The following is a 15,899-nucleotide window of genomic DNA, read 5'->3' on the forward strand; positions in this document are numbered from 1 at the left end:
AGAAAGGGGTAATGATTCCTAGTAGCTTCTACCAACCCATAGACAGTGGTGACTCCTTGGTGGCCAGTCGGGTCTACTCACTTCATCTTTTGGATGATGAAACTGCATGGCTGGAAGCCCGGACATCTGAGCTCCTCTCCAACCTCTCAGCCTCATGGTCTTGCCCTGGTCAATTTCACTGTCTATATCTCAGTTTCCTCATCTGTACAGTGGGGATAATTTTACCTAGCTCACCAGGACTAAGCCACAATTTGGATTTGTGAGACTTCTGTCATCTCCCCACTTGTGCTATTCTAGACTTCCCCTGCTTTGTAAGCAAAGGGTGTAATGAGAGAAGCAATCTGACGGAGGAAGATATATCTGCTCCCTGAGACGGCACTCAGGCTGAGTTTCTACTGTCCACAAAGACTTAGGATATTTAAACAATGCAGAACAGATAGAACTCTGACTTGCTTCACAATTTACAAGGCTGTTTCATGTCTTACGCTCTGTTGTTTTTCTGACAGTTACTAAGGAAGTAGGGTTTTCTCTTGGTTACTGGGCTGTAACACAGAGTTGTGCTGGGACAATGGGAGGTGTGTACTGGGAGGCATCCGTCCTAATCCTATGTTGATCTTGCCTGCCAGGATTATTATGGGTTCAAGTAGAGTGTGGAGAAGTCTTTGGGGATTATGAGGGGAAATATTGAGGTGTGGTTACTGAGGCAGACGCGAGGGAGGAGGTTGGAAATAATCTCAGCTGTGATTTGAAGATGCTCAAGGCACTAGGAACCTCTAAGATTGTCCCTGTTCCCAGCCTCACCGTGCTATTTTGGACTCCACTCCAAAGTCACCCCACCTTCATTGTAATCGCTGCCTCTGGGCAGGACAGTGAGCTGGAGGGGTACCAGAGGCCAGAGTTGGAGACCAGAGTAGAAATAGGGCTAGGGTGGCTGGGGTGAGGCTGGGGCCACGGCACAGGGCAGAGGTAAGAACCCAGGACAGGGTATTGCTTTCCTTGAAAGGAGGGGTCTGCAAAGGCCACTCAACAGAACCACAGATCCCGAGCCATCAGAGCTGGACAGGCTCACGGAGACTGTCAGGTGCAAATCAAATTGGCCTTGGTCAGGTAGAGAAGCTGAAGCCCAGAGTGGGAAGGATCCATCCCAGGCTACGCAGAGCTGGGACCAGATTTTCTTTCACTGCCTGCACCGAGAACCCTCCCCAACCCTGGCCCAAGGGTGGGTGGTCACTGGGCACTGACCGTGGCCTCTTTCAGACGGTAGAAGTCGATGTGCAGGTAGGCGTTGATGCCATTGGAAGCGCCGGGCAGCGTGATGCCGTGGACCAGGAGTACAAACAGCACGAGGTAAGGCAGCGTGGCCGTGATCCACACCACCTGGCGGTGGGCAAGGTCGCAGTGAGGGCCCGACTCTGCTGCCAGCGGGGCTGGCGGGGGGCGAGCCAGTCACACCCTCCCCACACGTTCCTTCACACCGTGCGCATGCTAAAAGCTCCACCTCTAGGCCAGGCCTGGGGCACTCCAGGACAGAGCGGACAGACCAAGGCTGCACCCCATGAGAAAGTCAGCACCTGGGGGCACCGCTGCCAAGGAAGCCAAGGCAGTGAGGACGCAGACACTCTCGGTGCCCAGCGCCTCCTGCTCTACCAGCTTCCTGCACTAACTAGCACCCTCACCTTTACGCCCTCCTTCCTCCCTTCTCTCCCCCTCTCGTTTACCTTCATTCAAGCGTGTCCTCCTAAGCTCACCACCCAGGGAGGGACGTGGCTGGGCAGAAAGCAGAATCCCTGGCTGCTCTTTATTTGGGGATGGATTTAGGGCAAAGACAAACTGCCTCATCCAGAAACCCATAAGGGAAAAAACTGTCCCCAGACTGAAAAGAGACACCAGCCCACCCTGCCCACGATGAAGAAACAGAGAAGAGAGGCGGGGAGAGGAGAAGGCTGCGTAGGCTTCCTCGCTGTTCTTTCTCACCCCTGACTATACATTAGACGACTCTGGGGGAAGTTACAGACAAAAATGTCCAAGTTCAGACTCCATTTTTGGAGTTTCTGATTTAATTGGTCTGGGATGGGGCTTGCAGTGCCTGCTTTAAAGGCTCCCTCAGGTGGATGCAGGGGACAAAGACAGGTGAGGATCATTTATTGAGCAATTTCCATCTGCTAGCCCAGCAGCGAGGACCTCTCATCCCATCCTCCCAGCTGCCCTGGAGGCGGGCAGGATCAGGAACTGCGGGGTGAGGACACTGAAGCTTAGGGAGCCTCATTCATCCCGAGGTCACCCATTAGTGAATGATGGTGCCGGGACTCCAACCCACCAACCAACACAAAGCCGTGTTCTTAATCCCTCACGCTACTGCATGTTTGAGACCCATGTGCAAGTCCTGGCTCTGCCAGGCTGTGAAACCCTGTCCCTCTCTTGGCCTCAGCTTCCCCATCTGTACAAGCAGGCTGGAGCACATGGCTTTGGAGAACCTTCCAGTTCAACACTGAGGTGTTCGGTACAGGCTTGTAGTTTCTAAGTGCTGGTTCAGCCAACACCTACGAGTGGGGGGCGGGCAGACAGGACTCCAGGGCGGCAAGCAGCACTGTGTGCACACTTGCCCGATGCCCTGGGGGCTGACTGGCCTCCTCCCTCTACCCTGCGGTGGTCGGTGGGCCAGGGTCACAGAGTGTGTGGTCTGCGGTAACCCCTTTCCCTGATTCAGACTGTACCTCGCCCCCCAGTATCCCAGCTGCCAGCTGTGGAGCCATCTTCCCGAGAACAGAGCCTTCACCGGCCAAGACAGGAAGTTTGAACACTTGCAATTCATTTCAGGCCAGCTCTGTGGCTTTGGCAGCCTGCTAAGAAAAGATCCGTGTCCTGTTCCAGACGTAGTCTGGGAAGAAATAAGCAATGCTCTTGGTTTTCTCATGAGCCAGAGTATAAAAACAATGAAAGACAGGACACTGCAACGTCCTGCATGAAGTTCCTTATTCTAGAAAGCCCCTCCCTACGGACTGCAGGGGTCCTCGCCTGCTCTGGAGGCAAAATGTGGGCAGGGACTTCAGGCGACAAGTTTCCATCTGCGGGGGGCTTCCTAGGGCAACACTCCTGCCCCACTCGTCATTACACTCCTCAGGGGAGGGCGTGAGTCCTCCTCCTCCAAAGGTGACTTTGCACAAAGAAACGGAGCATGCGAGTCTCCCCTCCTTTTCTCTTTAGCATCAGTCTCCCCATAGACAACTCAGGCCTGCTCCAGCCAAGTGCTAAACAAGGTGGGGCAGGCTGTACCCCTTTGGCGATGGCTACAGGAAACTTAATCTTGAGGTGTAATATTAGAAGCCCGTGGTGGCCCCTCACCCAGGCCGGCAGCAGTAGTAGAGCTCATACACCTTCTGCAGCTCTGCTGCCTGCAGAGGCCAGGAAAGCCCTGCTTTTGATACCCAGGAGAGGCACAGAGAGACTGGACAAGGCTGGCCTGGGGCTTCTGTAGTTTTGCTTGCAGCTGAAAACCCTTTCCTTCTGCCCCATCTCTACCTGACCTAGCCCAATGCCACCTTCTCCATGGTCTTTGCAGACCCTCTCAGTCTGAAGAGCTTCCTTCTTCCACTAATGTAACATCTTATGGTTTTTGGACCATGGGAACTCATGGTAAGAAAAACCTTATTTATCGAGACGTATGGGTTGCTATAACTGAAATGCAAAAATTCCACAAGACATCTCTATCTTTAGTATGTGCAATGCACACTGTTATTATCTAGACAATTTCATTTTGAAAAATTGTGGTGACCCACTAAATTGATTTAATGACAGTTGAAAAACCCACAGTTTGTATCTCAATTAAAGTGCAACCTACCTGATGTAAAATTGTTTTCAAGGTAAAGTTAAGTTTTTTAAAAAGCAAGATCTATAATAGTGTGTATAGTTTGTGACCATTAGTGTTTATATGTCTCTGAACGGAGATGCAAGAAAATAATAACATTGACCTACACCTACTTGGCTATAACACACATAATACTACAATCAATTGAATCTGTCTTATTTCTTCTTGCATCACTAGTACTAGCATCAAGCCTGGCACATAGTAGGTATCCATAAATGTTTACCGAGTTGAATTCAAAAGAACACTTAATGAAGTTCCCCCAACTTATTTACCCACCTACCCTTCTTCCTCCCTTCCCTTCTTTCCTCACTACTCCGTCAATAAATATTTACTGAAGACCTACTATGTGTCAGGTGTTGGGATGGTTGTGGTCCTAGCCTGGTTTTGCTCTATCTTAGAATTCCTCCAAGCCCTGGTCTGCATTTCATTTGGGTTCTTCCTTGGGGCAGATACCATGTCTCCAATACGCTGATAGGAAGTTCCACTTCAGGCTCTTGTCAAATTTCATTCCCGTTGGCTGCTGGTCCCCTGTCACTATCTTTGCTATTATGACATAACCAAGACTTTAGGAGAACCAGAGAGAACCCTGATGCACCCCACTTTTCAAAATCAGTTGCCTAGGGCTTCCCCGGTGGCACCATGGTTAAGAATCTGCCTGCCAACGCAGGGGACAGAGGTTTGATCCCTGGTCAAGGAAGATCCCACATGCCGCGGAGCAACTAAGCCCATGCACCCCCACTACTGAGCCTGCGCTCTAGAGCCCGCGAGCCACAAGTACTGAGCCCGCGTACCACAACTGCTGAAGCCTATGAGCCTAGAGCCCGTGCTCTGCAACAAGAGACGCCACTGCAATGAGAAGCCTGTGCACCACAAGGAAGAGTAGCCCCCGCTTGCCACAACTAGAGAAAGTCCACGCGCAGCAATGAAGACACAACACAGACAGAAATAAATAAATAAAATAAATTAAAAAAAATTCAAAATCAGTTGCCTAATGAAGGTTCTCATAAATTCATGCCTACCTGATTATTGTTGCCTTGTAACCCCCAATGAACATACACACTGTGTGTTCCACACTGACTCTGGGCTTTACCACAAGACTTATCTTGTTCATTGGGACAATAGCAAGCATGATGAAAACAGAGACTGGAAGAGCTACTTGTACATTGGGGCTTGTCTGCTTGGAACATGCTCTTGGAACTCAGCCATCATGCTGTGACATACCCAAGCTACAGGGCGAGGCTGTATGGAAACTACCCAAGGTGCTCTGGTTGACAGCTCCAGTTAAGCTCCCAGCCAGTACCAACTGCCATCCATGAGTGTTAGCCATCTTGGAGGTTCCAGCCCAGTCAATCCCCCAGACGTGTAGCTCAGGCAATATCACATGGAGCAGAAGAACCACCTTGCTGAGCCCAGTCAACCCACAGAATCATGAGAGGTAATAAAATGGCTGTTATTTTACATCTCTACATCTTGAGGTATTTTGTTACACAGCGATAGCTAACCAAAACACTGGACAGAATATTTCCCAGCTACAGCCTCTTTAATACAGCCAAGCTCCACATGGACCCATAGGGTCCAAATGGAGCTGTTGTTCTCATGATATTCGTCAGGCTCAGAATCAATGTGGGCCATGACCTGAGTATACTCCACCATGAGGTGCTGACTATGGGGGGCACTGTCACCTAAGTCAGAATGCCAACTCTGGCAGGCTCTCCTAGGTCATCAAACCCTGTGCTCCTCTCTCCAGGAAACGTAGACCCTTGCGAGCACTCCGCACTGTGTCAGAGGATGCCCCAGGATTCATCTAGATATCTTCTGGAGCATTCTCATTTACTCAAAAATTCAGAGGTGGGAACAATCAATTTTATAGTGAAGGAAATGGTTATATGCTAGAGAAGGCTGCAATATTTGCATGCAGTTTTAGTCCAGAATTTAAGATTTATCAAACACATGTCAACAGGTTGCTCTGGGCTTTTTCCAGAGACCCTTGGGGTGTCCCGTTCCCTGGTCTCTGCTATTAGGGAGGCTTTGGTGGGAAATTGTGAAGAACTCTGATCCACTTGCACTCCCTCATCCTACTGCTGGGGAGTCCTGGGCTTAGGGAAGGGAGGGGATTCATCTAAAATCTCCAGCAAGCCAATGGTAGAGCTGGGGTGCAAACCCAGGTTTTGTACTTCTAGCACCACCTTTTCTTTTCACCAACTACCTGTTTATAGGTAGAAAAAAACATCTTTTTTGAGGCCAACCTCCCAACTGAAAGAGAAGCAAAAATATTACCTTTCCTGATGTCTTCACTCCTTTCCAGAGGCTAAAAAACAGGACGATGACGACGACAATCAGACAGAGCAAGAGCTGCCACTGGGGCAGGCCAATGTCATGAATCCCGCTGCTCTCGTGAAGGTGCAGGACGCCACGTCTGCGGGGAGGAGAGGGGAGCGGACCGGGGAAGATGGTGTCGTCAGGGAGGATGATCAAGGCCTCGACCACAGGCCAGTCCTCGAAAGTGCACATTGATGGAGACAGGCCCTCGGCTGCCCCCGCTACAGCCCTGCATCCCTTGGACCTGCCCTGCATCGTCATGGCCTGTGCCCAGCACCTCCCTGCCCTGGGCCAGCAACTCATCTGGGGAGACGTCCCCACCCAAGGCTGCTTTTTAAATGGTAACAGAAGCTTTCAACATAACAAATATCTCTTGAGTGCCACCTGCAAGCCAGGTCCTAGGCAGAGGGTGGTAAATAAACAGAGGAAAGGTCTCTACCCTCATAGCACTCATGGTCTAAAGCAGTGGACACTGGAACATTTGGCAATGTCTGGAGGTGTCTTTGATTGTCACGACTTGGGTAGGAGACATCTAGAGGATAGAGAAGTGGGACATCCTATGATGCACAGGACAACCTAAATATCCTATAAGGCACAGGACAGCCTCCAAAATTCCCATGTTGCTGAGGTTTAGAATCCCTGGTCTAGAGACTGAGATAAGAGTAAACCTTTCTCCTATTTGGGAATATCTACCCCAACTAAAGGTATGTGTATCCTCTGCTTTAGCAATTCCACTCCTGGGTGTTTGCCCAGTAGAAACATTGTACATATGTTCACCAAAAGACATGGTCTAGAATGTTCATAGCAGCATTATTCATAACAACCCCAAATTGCAAAATAAATATCTATAAACAGTAGACTACAGGGACTTCCCTGGTGGTCCAGTGGTTAAGAATCCGCTTTGCAATGCAGGTGATGCTGGTTCGATCTCTGGTCAGGGAACTGAGATCCCACATGCCTTGGGGCAACTAAGCCCGTGCGCCTCAACTAGAGAGAAGACTGCGCACTGCAACGAAAGATCCCGCGTGCTGCAACTAAGAACCAATGCAGCCAATAAATAAATAAATATTAAACAAAACAAAACAAAAACAGTAGACTACATAAATTATGATATACTCATAAATTGGAATATTATATAGCAACTAGCTCTGTATGGATGAATCTCACACACCTAATTTCGTGAGAAAGAAGTCAAAACCGAAAGAGGACTGCTGGGGGCAGGGGACAAGGCTGTGGACAAGCAGGTGATGGCTCCAGCCACATGGAACTCCTGGGTGACAATAGCTGGTGCAAACATTCCCCATCTTGAGCCCTTTTCCTCTTCAGTAAAATGGCTCTCGCGAGGCTTACGTTGCAGAACGTGAGACAGTGCCTAGAACCCAGGAGATGCTCAGCGCCAATGGTCATTGTAACTATCATTCTGACTGAGTCCCAGCCTTCAAGGAGCAGCGGGCATTGGCAAAGAAGCTAAGGAGTGCTCAGAAAACTCAGCCAAGGGAGTCCCTGTGGCAGGCTCCACCGAGGGGCTGGCTGGTGCCTTCTCTGCGGGCCTGTGGGAGAGCCGGTGAGTTGAGAAGGGGTGGCCAGGTGTGGTAGGGGCGAGATGGGGAGAGGGAGGTGGGTGGTAACAGGAAAACAGAGGAGTCTGCAGTGAGCGCTCAGGAATGAGTGAGCAGAGCTGTGTGGCTGATCAAGGCCCACAAAGACCCGTGTCCCCATCTCCAGAGCGGCCTTCATCCCCACTGCCCCCAGGCAGGATGCTGTGGACACAAACTACTCACCCTGCATCAACTTTCCTGAGCAATCAGTCTCTGTGTCTGGCCCCTCCTAGCCCTAGCTCTTGGAAATCAGCTCAACCAACACCCCAGTCCTCATGGCCCAATGCCAGGCCAGACCCATATTCTGTTCCTCCAGGACTACTGTAAAAACCTCCCCATCCTCCCACCATCCCAGTCTCTCTACCTCCAGGCAGCCTCCTTAAATCTACAGTCTGTGCTGCTGTAGAACCATCCGATTCATCTGAAGCTGTGTTCTAACTTTGTCACTCTTCTGCCCCCAAATCCTCAGAGGCTCCTTGTCACCTAAAACAGTGGTTCTCACTGGGGGCAATTTTGCCCCTGCTTTCCCTGGACACTTGGCAACAGCTGGAGACATTTTTGGTTGTCACAGCTGGAGGGCAGAGGGGTGTTACTGGTGTCTAGTGGGCAGAAGCCCGGGATGAGGCTAAACGTCCAAAATGCACAGGACAGCCTTCCCACCACAATTATCCAGCCCCAAACGTCAAAAGCGTCAGCGCTGTGTAATCCTGGTAGAGAGGATAAAGACATATGCCTTTCAGAATCGGAGGCCTTTCTCAATCGTCCTGTACCAAGCGCACCCCATGCCTTGCCACACCATGCCTTTGGCTCCTGGCGACCACCAGCCACTTGTCATTCCCGAATTATATGAAGCTCTCGTCACTCTGGGCCTTGGAACCGTCTGTTCCTTTATGCCTAGAACACACTTCCTGGCCCAATGTATCTGCCTGGTGAACTTCTGTCCCTGCTAGTCTCAGCTCAAAAATGAGGCCCTGGCTGAGGTCCCTCTCCTATGATGAGAAGGAGGGAGAGAGTGGGAGAGGGAGGGAGAGAGAGAGAAAGAGAGAGAGAGGAAGAAGAAGGAGAAGGAGGGGAAGGAGGAGGAGGGGGAAGAATGGGGGAGAGAGAGGACAAGGTAAGGGAGGAGGGGGAGGGGAGGAAGAGGAGGGGAGGAGGGGGGAGGAGGGGGAGAGTAGGGGGAGAGAGGAAAAGGGAAGGGAGGAGGGGGAGGGGAGGAGGGAGGAGGGGGAAGAGTAGGGGGAGAGAGAGGAAAAGGGAGGGGAGGAGGGGGAGGGGAGGAGGGGGAGGGGAGGAGGGGGAGGGGAGGAGGGGGAGGGGAGGAGGGGGAGGGGAGGAGGGGGAGGAGGGGAGGGGGAAGAGTAGGGAGAGAGAGAGGACAAGGGAAGGGAGGAGGGGGAGGGGAGGAAGGGGAGGGGAGGAGGGGGGAGGAGGGGGAGAGTAGGGGGGAGAGAGGAAAAGGGAAGGGAGGAGGGGGAGGGGCGGAGGGGGAGGGGGAAGAGTAGGGGGAGAGAGAGGAAAAGGGAGGGGAGGAGGGGGAGGGCAGAAGGGGGAGGGGAAGAGGAGGAGAAGCATGGGGTTGGGGAGGGGAGAGGGGAGGGGAGGGGAGCGAAGGGAAGGGAGGAGATTGGAAGAGAAGAGAGGCCGGGCATATCTAAAAATATGGAGAACCAGAATCAGGTACTGAGCCCATCTGACTCTTAATCCTGCTTCTTCCCATTTCTTTCCATACGGGCCAAGTATTGAATGGTATCAATAACCATTTGGCCAATTTGACTGTTAAAATCATGAAAAAAAAAAAAGGCACTGAACCAACTGTGCTTGCCCTCAAACGTGCGAAAATGACTCTAGAATCCAATCAGATGGCCGAAACGCCTCCTAACCGGCCCAGGTGACCCACATGTGTGTGAGGTCCACTTTCAGCCTTGCAGTGGTTGTCTAGATATTTCATCAGTGAAAAAGCCAGACTCCAGAGCTGATTTCCAAGAAAAGTGAATCCAGCCTCCTCTCCCGTAACAGGCCGAAGTCTTGGGGATTAGTACAAGTAACTTTGTTGTTTGTTGTAGTTTTCCAGCAGTTTAATGAAAATGAATCATCGTGGAGCACACGGTCCAGACTTTCCGATGTCTACAGGCCAAACGGGCTCAGATCTCACTTGACATTTAAGTGCAAAGGGTTAGTGTTGGGGTGGAGGGAGAGTTCTCTTCCCCACCAGGAACACGCAGCGGGTAGAAGTTTTCTATTCCCTGAGCGTGTTCACCAAGGGTGCCCTTTTACAGATTAAGTTACAGAGCCTCGGGGTTTCCTTCAGCCTTGGGCTATTTGGCCTCAGGCCTAGAGCCTGGGGAGTATGGAAGTTTTGTTCCCTTGAATGTTATGTTCAATCTGTCAGCTTAAATAAGTACAAGATGGCAAGAGAATCGGCCAGCAGGCTCTGAGGAAAGCAAAAAAAAACAACTAATCTCTTCAGGGTTGGTTGGCCCTGGGAGTCCTACCTGCTGGGTCCCCAGACTGAGAGGGGGTAACTTTTAAAGCAGAAGCATTTAGATAAAAGGGCCATTAAAAACAAAGTGAGAGAGTGGCATGGACATATATACACTACCAAACGTAAAATAGATAGCTAGTGGGAAGCAGCCGCATAGCGCAGGGAGATCAGCTCGGTGCTTTGTGACCACCTAGAGGGGTGGGATAGGGAGGGTGGGAGCGAGGGAGACGCAAGAGGGAAGAGATATGGGAACATACGTATATGTATAACTGATTTACTTTGTTATAAAGCAGAAACTAACACACCATTGTAAAGCAATTATACTCCAATAAAGATGTAAGAAAAACAAAAGAAAGCAAAAACAAATCCAGAGGCAGCTCATGACTTAGATACTGAGAAGCACACAAAAGCAGCTTCAGGGTGAGAAAGAGATGCATGAGAAGGGCTCTGATCTACCCACAGACACTCCTGCACTCCTGTCCCGAATACACCCCACTGGAGACTCTGATGGGATGGAAGAGAAGACAGGGGAGACGCCTGTGGATGGGATGAGGGCCTTAACTCAGACGGCCCGGGTTCGGATCCCAGCTCTGCCACTTCCCTAAAACCTGTACCACTACATTCTTATCTGGAAAATAGGAGTAATTCCCACCTCCATGAACTGCGAGGACTAAATGGGACTTGGATATGAGAAGATGCTTGGTGCCTGGCTCACGGCAGCTGTGAAGCTTGGGGTGGGGATGTACTTAAAAGGATGGAGGAGGGGAAAGAAGGGGGAGGCGGGGAGGGGATAGGAGCTCTGTGGAGCAGAAAGCTGTAGAAATAAGTCTTGGATTCTGCTCCCCACAACATCCCCCAAGCCCCTTCAGCCCCACATAAGAGAATGTCATCTTCTTCCACCTTATTCTGCTCACAGCCAAGCTGGGAGGAAGTTTAAGGCTGTAATTAAAGCAACCTGGGTTTCAAAACCCAACTCACTTCTCCCTTCAGCTGGGGCAGATCTGCTGGCTATGAAGACGTCAGAGAAGGAATCAAATAATAACTAGACTAGAGACAAGGCTATCATTTCCCATTTTAATTTATAAGGACGAGGGTTGCCAAGAGCAAAAAGAAAGATCATGTTTTCTTCCTTTATCATGAGATGATAAAGGAGAAAGCATGGAACCAATTACATGTATCATGCAGCACCCTCAGCTCCACTATCCTTTACCATCTCCTAGTCCAAACCACACTTATAAACTAGGAAGGCCTAAAACCTCCGCCTGCAAGGTCCCTAAGGGTTCTGGGATTGTCCGAGGCCACACCCCTAAGGAGAAGCATAAAGGAGGCCCTAGATTTTCCATGACATGGTCCTGTAGGCATGTTAGCCTGAGCCCACTAAGGATCCTATTCTGTCTGAGATGGGAGAATGCAGTGGCTAAGACAGGGGCTTTCAACCTTGGCTGGATATTAGAATCACTGGAGGAGCTGTTAATACAAATCTCCACGCCCCACCGGCTGCACCCAGACCAATGAAATGAATCTCTGGGTGTGGGATCCAGGCATCAGTGTGTTTTAAAGCTCTCCAAGTGGTTCCAATGAGCAGCCAGTGTTTAGCATTGCTGGGCTAAGAGCCTGGACTTTGGAGCCAGACTTCCTGGATTCAAACTCACTTCAAATGTCACTTCCAAATGCATGGCTGGGATATAATCTAAGCTGGATAAATGTTAGTTGTGACTATGACAGTATTTTGGAATAATAATAGCCGTTTATAATGGCTAGAATCCAATATAACACAGAAGTTAGGCCTGCAGACTCTGGAGTTTCACTGCTTGGCAAGGGAGGGGCCAGGGTGAGGAGAGTGAGGCTCCTGGGGGCAAAGTGTAAGGGGGCTCCCACTCTTCGAGTCCTGTAGCTGCAAACCGTCTGGGTCCAAATCTTGGCTCTGCACAAGACTAGCCATGTGGCCATGGGCCAGTGATTTACAGTGATTTATTCATCTGCAAAATGAGGCCGCGTCACACATGCAGTGAAGGTAAGAGTTACAGAAACCTCATCAGGTTGGTGTGAGGCTTACACTGAAATAACACATACAGAGAAGTTAGCAGAAAGCTTGAGGCACACGGTAAGTGATTAGCTGTTGATGTGATGAGGAGAAAGACAGGGACGATGGTGTTGCTTAGATGCTTACTTTAAGTAACAGCAGTCCTTCAGATCCGTCTGGGGCTGTAGAGGGATTTTGAATTCCATGACAACTGTGGACCCTCTCCCCACAAAATTCCCAAATCTACATAATTGTGCACATGCCTGCTGAAGTCTGCAGAAAACACAGATGGGGGTAGGTGGACACACAGGTCCAGGACCCTTAGCAAATTCTCCGCCATGGCTCATTGAGGGTAGTTCCTGGGCCCTGAGAACCCTGACTCCTCTGAGCCCCAGGAGGCAGCAGACTTTCCAGAGGCCACCTGTAACCACACCAAGGCTCCTTGGTCATGCTGCACCGAGATGGCAGGAGTGGAAATGGTCCTCAGGAACCCCACTCTCTGGATGATCAGGACTCGTTCCAAGGTCCTTAGCTGAGGGAATATATAGGACCAAAGCAGAGTGGCCCTAAGGTTTTGGTGTTGGTGAATTTGTTGTTTTCCATCCTCTAGACCTGCACTGCCCAATATGGTAACCACGAGCTATTTACACATAAATGAATGAAAATTAATGAAGTTAAAAATTCAGGGCTTCCCTGGTGGCGCAGTGGTTGAGAGTCCGCCTGCCGATGCAGGGGACGCGGGTTTGTGCCCTGGTCCGGAAAGATCCCACATGCCGTGGAGCGGCTGGGCCCGTGAGCCATGGCCGCTGAGCCTGCACGTCCGGAGCCTGTGCTCCGCAACGGGAGAGGCCACAGCAGTGAGAGGCCCGCGTACCGCAAAAAAAAAAAAAAAATTCAACTTAGTCACGCTAGCCACATTTCAACTGCTCACTAACCACGTGTGGCATGTAGCTACTGCACTGGGCTGTGCAGACATAGGACATTTCTATCATGGGGAGTTCTCCTGAGCAGGACTGCTCCAGACCAGCAGTCAGCAAGCCATGCCCCGCCCCTCCCCGCCCCGTCCCCAAATCCAGCTGTGGCCCATTGAGTTATGGCCTGTGAGCTAAGGATGGTTTCTATCTTTTTAAAGGGTAAAATCAAATAAAGAATATGCAAGAGACCTACGTGGCCCACAAAGGCCCAAAATATTTCCTATCTAATTTTTTACTAGAAAGTTTTCCAACCACTACTCAGACCATGTGTACCTTGAGAGTGAGGTTTGAGTGGGATTTACTTGTCCTGCCCCACAGTTTGTACCAGGGACTTTCTGCTTAGCTGCTAACAGTTGTGTAGGGGTTGCTAAAATGGGACTCACCCCCGCCTGAAGCATAAAGACAATAGATGCTACATTCTGAAGAGACCACCATGCAAACATTTGAAATAAGGTGACTGAAAACAAGTTGACTATTACCAACTTCAAGGACTTAAAAGGACGGAGTAGAGGTTGAGAGGATTCTAGGGAGCAACAAAATAAATAATGATGGCTATGGGTTAAAACCACAGAATAAAATAAATACCAATGAGCCCATACTGATAGAAATGAATAAATGAGTAAACAAACGAATGAGTAAATAGGGGAAAAGGGACTTTTCTCTTCAATTAATCTAGACGGAATGATGGGACTAGAAATCACTTTAGATCAACACTATAAATAATAATCCTTGTTTGCAAGACTCATTGAAGGATGGTAAGAACTGTGGGCAAAAGTCTGATGACAAATGAGATATTTGCATAACCTCAAAGTAACTTCCCAGAAGACACTTACTAATCACAGAGAATAATGCTACCTCTGCACAGGAGGAAGCTGGTAGATAGCACTTTAGCTGAGTGATCAAGGTCAACATGCCTAGTAATAAGAGACTGGCATCCTGTACCCCCTGATATGATGCACCGAGAAGGACACAATGTCATTTCCAAGTTATTCTTGCCAAAAATGTCAAAGTCAGTCTAATCAGGAGAAAACAATGACCAACCCACACTGAGGGCTATTTTATAGAAAAACTGACCAGTGCTCTTCAAAAGCATCAAGGGCATGACACTCAAGGAAAGACTAAAGAACTCTCACAGATTGAAGGAGACTAAGGAGATGTGACAATTAAATGCCACATGGGACTCTAGGTTGGATCCTGGACCAGGATATGACATTAGTGGGAAAACTAACAAATTCAAAAATAGTCTTTAGCAGGTTAGTTAATCCATGTTAATTTTCTGATTTCAATCATTGCACTATGGTTGTATAAGGTGTCAACATTAGGGGAAACTGGGTGAAGGGTCTACAGGGGATCTGTGTACTACATTTGCAACTTTTTTCTACCTCTAAAATGATTTCAACATAAAATGTTTCTTTTTTTAAAAGATGTTCTGTCTTCTACACCAGTCAGTGCCTCTCATACACATAGTCCAAATAATTTCTCTGAGCTGTACACAGCTGGCCTGCCTCCCGCTTCCTAAATCTCACTCACAAACTCTGGCTACTTTCACCATGGAAGCCCCAGAGAGACAGCAGCACACGGTGGACCAGGTGACAGCTTCAGGATCAGATTGACTTGGGTTCACTGCAGCTCCATCATCTACCAGCTGAGCCCTTAGGTGTTCCCCTGGCTGACTTCATCAGTTCTTACGACACCTCCTCCTAGAAGCCCTCCCTGACCACCTGCACTAAAGTTCCTTTTCCCTACACAATCACTGTGTAGCACTGGTTTTAGTTCCTTAAGAGCACTTATACTCCCTAAAATGTGTTTGATTTCCTGAAGGGCATGTTCACGCTGTACAGCGTTCTTGCTTCCTTACCTTTTTGCTAGTGTGTTGTCTCCCCACCCCCATTCTGTGCCAGAACACAAGCTCCTCAAGCTTAGTCCACGGCTGTATCCTTGGCTTCTAGCCAGGATCATGCCTGTGGTGGCTGCTGAGTACACATTACAGTGACTGGCGTGGCCCCCTCCCCTCCTGTGGTTTTCCTTAGCATTTGGCTCAGGTCCTGCCCAGCACAGGTCTCGATGCGCCCGTGTGAACAGGACAAGGGGTTGATGACTTACTCATAAAACTCTGCTGCCGGCGTGAACTTGTACTTGGAGTACGTGGTATGGTTGCCCAGCACGGAGCTGTTGAGGAGCTTGGGGTCGGTGCAGTTGGGGCTGTTCCAGGCATGGCCGCAGTCAGTCCAGGGCAGGTTAAGGGTGAAGGAGGAGAAGAGGTAGTAGAGTGACCAGGCAATGATGACATTGTAGTAGAAGCCAACGTAGAGTGCAATGAGGATCACAGCGTAGCCAACTCCTGGGTGGGGGGCAGAGGGGGTCAGGCAGGGGCTTCCTCAGAACCACCTCTCCTGGGGAGCTTGCTCCGACCATTGCACTACCCAACCCCCCACACCTCTATTTTTTTCTGTAGCAGATTGTCGGAGCCCTAAATCCCCTAGGGCCCCACCCCCCATTCCTTTGCCTGAGGGCTCTCTCTTGCCCCTGGAGCCCCTTCTGTCCACTTATCATCAGGCAAGGCGAAAGTGCCAGGACATTTAATGCCCCAGGGAGCAGCCGGGTCGGGTGTTGGAGCATAAGTATCCCAGCTCCCCCC

At 50.0% G+C, this 15,899-nt stretch overlaps 1 protein-coding gene across 3 annotated transcripts in view; it reads right to left on the bottom strand.

Moving 5' to 3' along the window:
* SLC6A2 (solute carrier family 6 member 2) overlaps window positions 1-15,899 on the bottom strand; it is a 37,610-nt gene that overhangs the window by 9,545 nt on the left and 12,166 nt on the right. For all 3 annotated transcript variants that reach the window (XM_079906996.1, XM_079906994.1, XM_079906995.1), the window contains exons 3-5: window positions 15,365-15,602; window positions 6,143-6,281; window positions 1,243-1,377 (exon numbers count right to left, since the gene is read on the bottom strand). In XM_079906996.1, the coding sequence (XP_079763122.1) occupies window positions 1,243-1,377; window positions 6,143-6,281; window positions 15,365-15,602 (512 nt within the window). The remainder of the gene's footprint in view (window positions 1-1,242; window positions 1,378-6,142; window positions 6,282-15,364; window positions 15,603-15,899) is intronic.

The sequence above is a fragment of the Stenella coeruleoalba genome (genome assembly GCF_951394435.1).
Source record: "Stenella coeruleoalba genome assembly, chromosome: 20".
In the NCBI taxonomy this organism is placed as follows: domain Eukaryota; kingdom Metazoa; phylum Chordata; class Mammalia; order Artiodactyla; family Delphinidae; genus Stenella; species Stenella coeruleoalba.